At 48.2% G+C, this 8,766-nt stretch overlaps 1 protein-coding gene and 1 non-coding gene across 2 annotated transcripts; both read left to right on the forward strand.

Moving 5' to 3' along the window:
* Nucleotides 1-344: 344 nt before the first annotated feature.
* RPLP2 (ribosomal protein lateral stalk subunit P2) lies at nucleotides 345-4,789 on the forward strand. Its single transcript, XM_068684520.1, has 5 exons — nucleotides 345-503; nucleotides 819-942; nucleotides 2,632-2,680; nucleotides 4,183-4,281; nucleotides 4,668-4,789. The coding sequence occupies exons 2-5, from the start codon at nucleotides 820-822 to the stop codon at nucleotides 4,742-4,744; spliced, it is 348 nt and encodes a 115-aa protein (XP_068540621.1). The 5' UTR covers nucleotides 345-503; nucleotide 819; the 3' UTR covers nucleotides 4,745-4,789.
* LOC137858191 (small nucleolar RNA SNORA52) lies at nucleotides 2,836-2,968 on the forward strand. Its single transcript, XR_011097561.1, has one exon. It is a non-coding gene; the product is annotated as a small nucleolar RNA SNORA52 (small nucleolar RNA).
* Nucleotides 4,790-8,766: the final 3,977 nt, after the last annotated feature.

Raw genomic sequence — 8,766 nt, forward strand, 5'->3', positions numbered from 1 at the left:
GATGACTTGGGTGAGGGGACTGAGTGCACTCTGGGTAGGCTTGCAGACAACACCAAGCTGGGGGGCAGTGTTGAATGCCAGAGGGCAGGAAGGCCCCGCAGAGGGCCCTGGACAGGATTTGTTGATGGGCAGAGGCCACTGGGATGAGGTTCAACATGGCCAAGTGCCAGGTCCTGCACTTTGGCCACAACCGCCCCATGCAGTGTGTGCGCATGCGCAGGAGCGGCCGGGCAGCACGGGCAGTGTGAGCATTGCCCCCCCGCACAGCCCACAGGCCCCTCAGAAGCAGCTCCAAGCGCTCTGCGCATGCGCCCCCACCCCCTCCCTCGCCTCACCGCCCGCGCCCCTGGATTGGCTCTTCCCCGCTTCCCTCCGGCCCAGGCCCAATGGCAGCGCGCCTTGTTGGGGGGTGACGGGAAGAAGGCGTCGCCGTGGGGCCGCCCTTTCCCTTTCTCCGCCCGGCTGCAGCGGCGAGTGCACGTCCCGGGCCCCGCTCCCGCAAAGTGAGCGCGGGGCGGCTCTGACCCCCTCCTCTCCCCCCCCCGGGCCGCGCGGCGATGGACGCGCCCGGCGGGGCCCGGCCGGCGGCCGCGGGGGGCTGGGGCGGGGCCTGGGCGAGCCCACTCGGGGCGCGGGGGGGGGGTGGCGGCGGCGGCGGCCATGTGCGCCTGGGCCTGCGGGACGGGAGCGGGGGGGGGGGGGAAGCGCGGCCGCGGCTCCGCTGCGGTTAAACGGAGGGGGGAGAGGGGGCAGAAATGGGGGTTATGGGGGTTGCGGGGCCTTTACACGAGCTCGGCGCTGAGCTGTGCGTCTTGCAGGATGCGTTACGTCGCGGCCTACCTGCTCGCCGTCCTGGGCGGCAACGAGGCGCCCACGTCCAAGGACCTGAAGAAGATCCTGGACAGCGTCGGCATCGAGACGGACGATGAGCGCCTCAACAAGGTGCTGCCTCCGCACGGCCCCCCAGCGCTGCGTGACCGTGCCCTGCGTTACCCTCCGTGTTCCACTCAGCTCCATGGGCTCTGGGGGCCCTGCCAGCCCCGGGGCGCTGTGATCAAACCTCGGGGCTGCTCCCTGGTCCCCAGCACCCTTCTGTTTCCCCTGCTCTCAGTCTGCTCTGCCTTCCTTTCATGCTCTCACACATAATTACATACGAGATTTCCTAAACACTGCTTAGCCAATCAGAGCTGTTTGTGCAACGTTTTCGTAGAAGCCTTGTTTTATTCTGACCTAAGGTCTAGCTTGCATTTAAGTGTTTAATTTTGGCTCTTGGTCAGTTTCTGATTGAAAGTGAGCACTCCTGAAGACCTGATACACAATATTAAACTCTTAGCATGCTGCAAGGAAGCATTTGTACCTTCACCAGGAAACATAGGTAAATTTTAACATGGACAATAGGGATCTTCAATAATATGTAGGGAAACGAAATAATTTCTGGAATTATTATGTTGGAAAGTAGCCTTTTTAAGAGGGTGTCGTACTGGGAATGTGTGTTGTGATGTAGCAGGCTTTCAGTCTGTGGGGAGTGAAGAAGAAATGGCCATGGGGATGGCTAGGGGAAGTCTGCCCCATACATCAGTGTGGTGTTTCTGGAGAGATGGAGGAAGAACAGTTACTTTCCCAGCTGGAAACTTTTTTTTTTTCCATTGGCCCAACCCAGTGATGAATTAAATCAGCTGAGAGCATCCTTGTATGATTTAGGATGTTGGCTTGAAGTTGTGGTGCTCCTGTGAAACATTAGGGCCTTTGGCCTTGGCATGCCTAGGTCTCTTTAATCCTTCTGTAAACTCGTTGGTTTCTCTGATATCCAGAAAGAATCTCTGAAATTTGTGCTGATCATGATTAATTTATTCTGTTTGTGCTGGCTGTATCTCTTGCGAGTGCAAATCTAGTGGAGTCTTAAAAGCACCTTGTAGGTGAAGCAAGTGTACAGGCACGGCATTTCGCAGGCAGCATGCTGCATAAGCAGGAGGTGCACATTGAAAACCTCCCAAAAGGCCTTTGGTGACTGCAGCATTCAGCACTGACCCCTAACGCAGGAGCTCACTAGGAGGCTCTGTGGCATACTCCTTTTTTTATTACAACTGGTTGCATGCTTTAGCAACTCGTATTCTCATGTGTTGCTTTCCTCATCCCTGCTTATACAACAGCGGTAGTAAATCTAGAGTTAGGACTCTGTGTCCTAAGGATACAATAACCAGCGTGGCTCTAACGTTTGGTAATGCTAGGAACAGGACCCTGCGGTTGTTGGTTCAGTGCCCAGTGCCTCAGAGGCTCCCCGTGGACATTAAGCAAGAGATGCTAACAGTCCCTCAGCGACTAACAGGCCGTTAGTGGGGTTTCCCAGCTGGCTCCACCACGTCTGTGTATCCTGCCTTTTGTAAGGCCCATGGATTTGTTGTGAATTTATCATAACAGATTTCACGAAAAAGCTTTCACAGAAAGGTAGGAAAGATGTAGCTGGAGTTCTTGTTCCAGTGTCCTCTTCCTTCCCCTGAGAAATAAAGAACGTGGGAGCTGTGCGAGCAGCAGGACGGAGGCATTGCGTGTTATGATTAATCACTGCTTGTTTGAGTGTAGCTCGTACTCAAGCTGTTTTGAAGCTATTAACATTTTAAATCTAATTTACAGGTTATTAGTGAGCTGAATGGAAAAAACATCGAGGATGTCATTGCTCAGGGTAAGTACAGTCCCTGAGTGTCACAGATAATTGCCTCTGCTACTTCAGGAACTTGAGAGCACAGAACTGCCGCCAACTCCCTGATTATTCATCGGTTTCCTCGTGCAGCTGAGGGCTTCCATGCTGGATCCCTGTTGAAATGGCTGGAATCCAGCAGGTCCATTCTAATGCCTCGCAGGTTGGTGCCAGTACCTGCTGGGTTTCGCTTGTGGACCACATCAAACTGGAAGACTGAAATGTGTCTGAGCTTACTGGTAGTCTGCTCGTGACGTAGTTTTCTGGACATGCTGAATGAAGGAGTTAGCTCTCCTTCCATACTCTTAAAATATTTTTTTTTTGCAGTTACCCACTTGTTACACTAATTACGTAAAATAGGAAGAAGGGACTGTTAAATGTAATTAAGTGCCAATTGACTTTAAAGGCACAGTTACACCCTCAGTGATTAACACAAGCATCTCCAGCGCATCTCTGCTGGAGCTCCCTGTTCTAGCACTTCCTTTTCGTAAGGGCAGGACTCTGGGTGCTGATCCGTGCTCCTACCTGCTGGCTCTCACTGAGGCTGGGGCTTACAACATTGCCTGACTGTGTCAGAGGGCTAAAATAACGCAGAGCTGAGGTAGCGCAAAGGTCTTGATAAAATTGCCTTCTATTTTTGCAAATGCTTAGGCACAAGGGAACTCTTGGGCGTATGTTGGCTAAAAGGTTGCCAGCACTTTGCCTGGCGTTGCTGTTTTGAGTGGTAAGAGGACATTTCTGTCCGTGTGGTCTGAAGACCTAAGAGAGCCATTATGTGTGTGCTTACAACACATTTAAGCTCTCTCTCTATGTAAGGGTTTTTCTTAAAATAAATTGTTTCCTAGAACATACTGACATGTATATGAAACATGTTTGTTTACTTGGCAAGCTTATTAGAGCTTGAAGTAACAAGGAATTATTTAGAAATGGATTCCCAGAAATTGGAATACAGGCAAATGTACTGTGTACGTGACCCCTGAGTGCCAAGGGAGCCCTGGTATGTGACAAGCAGATGCCGGAGAGCTCGCTAATGTGCTGAAGACGAGCGTAAATCAGAAGCAAGTTTGCCACTCTCAGAGGAGATGCAATAGGTTTCATAGGGTGTTGGAAAACTTGGTTAAAATGCTGTACTCTTTGCCATAAATTTCTTCTCCCCTGTATGGCCCCAGCCATGCCCTCAATTTTCTATACGCTTAAAACAAACAAAAAAAATACTTCTGTGTTTGAGGGGGGGACTGCATACAGCAGAAGGCTTATTAATATGCTGTTCATGTTGTTGGGGTAAGCTGTCATTAGGAATGATTTTCTTGAGGTTTCTTTGTTAGTTTTTACTTTATTATAGGCGCAGCTTCATGCTCGTCTCACTAACAGTGACAATTTGGTCTGTGATCTGCAACCTGATTTTTTTTTTTGCGCTCATTTCTTTTCCTCTTATTGCCTGCCTGTGCTTACGATGAGCATTGAAATCCTTTCTCTTCCTCATTCAGGCAATGGCAAGCTTGCCAGCATGCCAGCTGGGGGAGCTGTGGCAGTCTCTGCTGGAGGGGTCTCCGCTGCTCCTGCTGCAGGTGCTGCCCCTGCTGCTGGTGAGTATGGATGGAGAGGGGTGGTTACAGGGCAGTTCCCTTTTCACTGTTAAAATCCTAATGCTGAAGACCAAATCTCAAGGTCTTTCCACTTTGGCGATTCACTGTGTGATTGAAATGTGAACTAAAAGGTTATTTTTGCTATGGGCAATGAGAAACATTGGCTCTTCTTTATTCACCGTAAGTTTGTTCTGGCTTAGAACTGAAAATCAGACAGACTTCACTGTGTAAAGGGCATCCCCTTGGTATTGGTGTTTGTGTTCCCCTATTGGAAGGGGATGGCAGTTCTGAAGGTGAACTGTGGAAGCTGGGAACACCAAAATGTTGCTTAAAAGTCTCTGCAAAAAATATAAGTACTGACCATTATCTTGTCTTCCCTTCTTCAGCTGAGGAGAAGAAAGAAGAGAAGAAAGAGGAATCTGAAGAGTCTGATGATGACATGGGATTCGGCCTATTTGATTAATTATTTGTTATAGAGAAATTATTAAAACTGTTTGTTTTAAATGGTTTTTTTTTTGTTTATTATTATAACCATGCAAATGCTACTGGATTCAGGCAGCTGTTCTGTAAACAGCTCTGACAAAGCTTTGGTTTTTGGTTGGACCAGATGATCTTGAAGGTCTTTTCCAGCCTTAATGATTCCATGTTTCTATGAATTTTATGAGCAAGCCATGGGACTTTACTCTTAAAGTAGTCAGGAACTGGTAAGCTTGTTTGAATTGGGATGCTTGTTTTTGGGGCTCCCATCTGTTAAATAGTGTGTGACAGCTGAATTTACCAGACACTAACTGAAATTCACCTCCATATACAGCAATAAAAGTTTATTTGGGGGTGTCTATTTAATCAGTTCCACAATATACAAAACCATTTGAATGGAGAACAAGTCCAGCAATGTAATTTCAGAGTTAGTTATAATTTCTGTAAACATCTAAAACATCCCTGAGTTCATTGCTGCTTTGTATTTCCATGATCCAGGCACAACAACACTAAAATGCTTCTCTATACTTGGATTTCACATGACATCCAGAGGGTTAATGTGGAACCTCTAACAAAACCCTGCTGCGTGTGTCTTGTTCTTCTTGGTACCCTGAGATCAATGCCAAGATGATCTCTTCATATTCAGTGTCTGTTTTGGTGGCAGCTGAAATACCAGGACACGAATCTCCTTGATGAGGATAAAAACCAAAATATTTGATGACGAAAGTAGTATTTTTGGAGAACTGAATGTGATCTCTGGTGCACGCAGAAGAATGTCAGCTGGGGAGGACAGTAAATGTTGCTTTTATAAACTGCCTCGTGCTAGGAAACGATTCCAGCAGGCAACTTCCAGTGATTTCTACAGCAGTCCTGGGCTGTCACCAAGAGTAGGTAGTGTACATGTGATGATCTCCCCATGCCAAGTCTCCGCAGGTAGAGTCAAGAGAGAGACCCTGGAGCACTCTGTGCTGTGAAGCTTTGCCAGCCTAATTAAGTTGTGGAAAAAAAAAAAAGGCGCTAGCTGCTGCTGCTATGTTGGTTATGAGTCACTGGACAAAGCATGGCAAGTACTTCTGAGAGGGCAGATGGGTAAAATCCAAGTAGGAAAAACTATTTTATCTCCCTCTGGTGTACTGAAGGAGAACGCCCTTACTTTGCAGCAGCCAAGGGAGAGGGCAGTTGAAACTTTGATCCTCGGGCCTCAAAATGGCTGTCACTTAAGCAACTAACCCTTCCCGACCTGTGCGTGCTGCCAGGAGGAATTACAGGGGGCAATGCCAATGGTTTTCAACCTCTGAAGTCCTAGTGCGGTGATTCGTGTGGTAGTAATGAAAATTGCTTGTGTTTGCTCAAATTCCCTGTGAGATTGGCTGTGGTTCGATACTGGAAAGGGTGCAGGTATACCTGTGCTCCTTCCTTACCTGTGCTCCTTCCTCACCGACTGCTCCATTTCAGCCCCCTGGGAAACAGCGGTTCCAGGCTGTGGTTTCACAGGGAGCCTCCCCCGACCTGCTTCCTTCCCCTTCTTGGCTGCTAGGAGTGAGTGTCACGCTACGAGCCCTGTCATCCCGCTCAGCGGGGTTTTTCCACGCACGAACTAATTTGTTTCCGTGGCACAGCTCTTCCACGGGCTTGTGCTGTGCCCAGGGCTGCGGGATGAGCCAAGCCTGTCAGCTGCTGCGGGCTACTGCGGTTAGCTGCTGCTGCAGAGGAACGGGCCCCGGGAGGGTTCCGGCTACACCCAGCCTTCTTCCTTCCTCTTTGTCTTCTATTTCTTCTCATTGCAACCTCTTAGACCTCAAGTGACAGATGCGATCCTGTGCTATGTGTCCTGCGATCACCCTTAAGCACCTTCCTGAAGGTGCATCGTTCTGATGAGGACTATTGCTCCTTCTGCTTTGAGGAGAGGAGTGGTTTGAGGGGGAAAGCACTGAAAACACTGCGTTTGTTACACTGCCACAGGGAGGCAATGTATTTTACCCAATACCCTGCAGGTTTTCCTTATGAAGCCCAGAGAATTTCTACTACCAGAATTTTCTACCAGAATTGTCTGCGCAGAGCTTTCACACGTTTTTTTCAGAATTTGGTGACACCTCTTGCATGGTGAACGTTTCTTCCAAGTGCAAAATCCAGGCGTTTTAAGCTTTCTTCCCCTGTAGGCAGTATGAGGTGGTTGTCACCTGGTCGGTGTGTACAGAACCCCGTGTGCCTGGAAATCTGCTGCAGGCTTGTCTGGTGCGCTGGGTGGAGTTCACCACTGATGATCTCAATGAGCTTCTAGGCGAAAGGAATTGGGATCCCTACTTCTGCTCTTTGGGTACTGTTCCAAGATTTCAAGTGTCACTGTCTCCTTTTCAGGCTTATCGATGGTTTCCAACAGCAGGGATAGCAGTGGGATAGATGTGCTGTGTTCCGGGATGCTCTCGGAGAAAATGAGTGCCTGTGAAGACCTAGAGAGGTGGCCTAGTCTGTCCCCCTGCAGAATCAGTTTCATAACAGATTTTTCCTGACTTCTTTAATATAGAAACCTCAAAGGTGTCAAAGGGAAAGGGAAGGACAACCTCGGGCCTGGAGATTGCACCGCTAACTGATTATTACTAAATTGATTGTAGGGGAGAGTGATGTAGTCATAGGCTTGACGCTGAAACACGTGAGCTTTCCTCGCTGGGACTGCTCCATCTCAAATCAGCTCTGCCTGAAAACCATTCCTTACTTCCTCACAAACCCCACTGGCCAGGGGGTGTGACATGACATCTCCACTACTTGGAAAGCAATGAGAACGTCCTGGGCACAACTGGGGAGTAATAAGCAACGGATCCCTGGGGGGCATTGTCAAATTAGCTGGTTTCACTCTTCCTACTGAGGCCCAATTTTGCAAGCTGTTACACGCATCCCAAACGCAGTAGCTTTCTCTTACGTAGAGCAGTGATATCTGAAGGAGCTTGCCTAGAAGGAAGAATCCAGTCCCCAGAGAGCAGGACAGACTGCCCCACTGCACCAGGAGATGCTCCTGTTTGCTGTGGATTGCTCTGATACATCTCACAGGTGGGAAAAAGACATCAAAGTCAGGCTTGCCACTGACCTTCACAGCCTCTGGGGTTGGGCTTCATGACCAGTGCCCCAGTCCTCTGACCACAGGTCACAGTATTAAAGAAAGTAACATGCTGAAAACAACAGACTCTCAGCTTCCACTTAAAATTATTAATTCCCTTTTGCCAACCAACAACTAAGGTCTTGCCTGAAAACAAAACACAACAGCAGCAGAGACTTTGCCCGCATGTAATTATCTCATATGTAGTATGTTATTATCTCAACCTACTGACTGCTCACAATTCAAAACTAGAAAAAAATAAACAAAAACCAAAACAAAACACAACACTAGAAAACCAATGCGACAAATAGGAATTGCATGAGAAGTTTTCTCAGTTCTATCACAACATGCAAGGGCAGGAATGAACTTGCAGTGTTCTCAGTTCAGTACATGTGAAAATCTGCTTGACCTAGTTTATTGCAGGATTATGAACATTTCTCTTGCTGTACTTTCTTACCGAGGAGAAAAAGATTAGTTTAGGGGCATAATTTATTTTGGAGGAAAACGCAGTTGCTTTTTGCCAGCTTGCTAGCATCTGTACCCAGGAAGCACTCGACAAGAGATTACTGTTCACAAGGCTTATTTCATCAACCTGTTCCAATAGTGCAGCAATAACTTCCTCAGATAGGCAACACTGAGAGGTAACCACTCGAGGCAGAGTGGTGTAAAGAACTAAGAATGAGGCTGCTACTGAAAACTAAAGTGAAACTAACCTCGTTATTGTCACAGCGTTGTTTTTGGTTTCCAAACACAGCAGGAACGTTATGTTTCGTGAAACGCTGACAAAAGAGGAAGCAATGTTAGCTCGAGAACAAAGCTGCTCTTGTGGTTGCCAGTGTTAAGGAGGTTTCTGCTAACAAGGTTCAGCTCAGCTTTAACACAGATTTCCTCTAATGTTACAGACCAGTGACTAGCTG

Source organism: Anas acuta, chromosome 5 (assembly GCF_963932015.1).
Source record: "Anas acuta chromosome 5, bAnaAcu1.1, whole genome shotgun sequence".
NCBI lineage: Eukaryota > Metazoa > Chordata > Aves > Anseriformes > Anatidae > Anas > Anas acuta.

What these genes read in the sequence shown, in the direction of transcription:
- RPLP2 (XM_068684520.1), top strand. Translation starts at nt 820, where the DNA reads ATGCGTTACGTCGCGGCCTACCTGCTCGCCGTCCTGGGCGGCAACGAG. An exon ending in ACGATGAGCGCCTCAACAAG is followed by an intron (nt 943 to 2,631) that starts GTGCTGCCTCCG and finishes TCTAATTTACAG; the next exon opens with GTTATTAGTGAGCTGAATGG. An exon ending in CGAGGATGTCATTGCTCAGG is followed by an intron (nt 2,681 to 4,182) that starts GTAAGTACAGTC and finishes TTCCTCATTCAG; the next exon opens with GCAATGGCAAGCTTGCCAGC.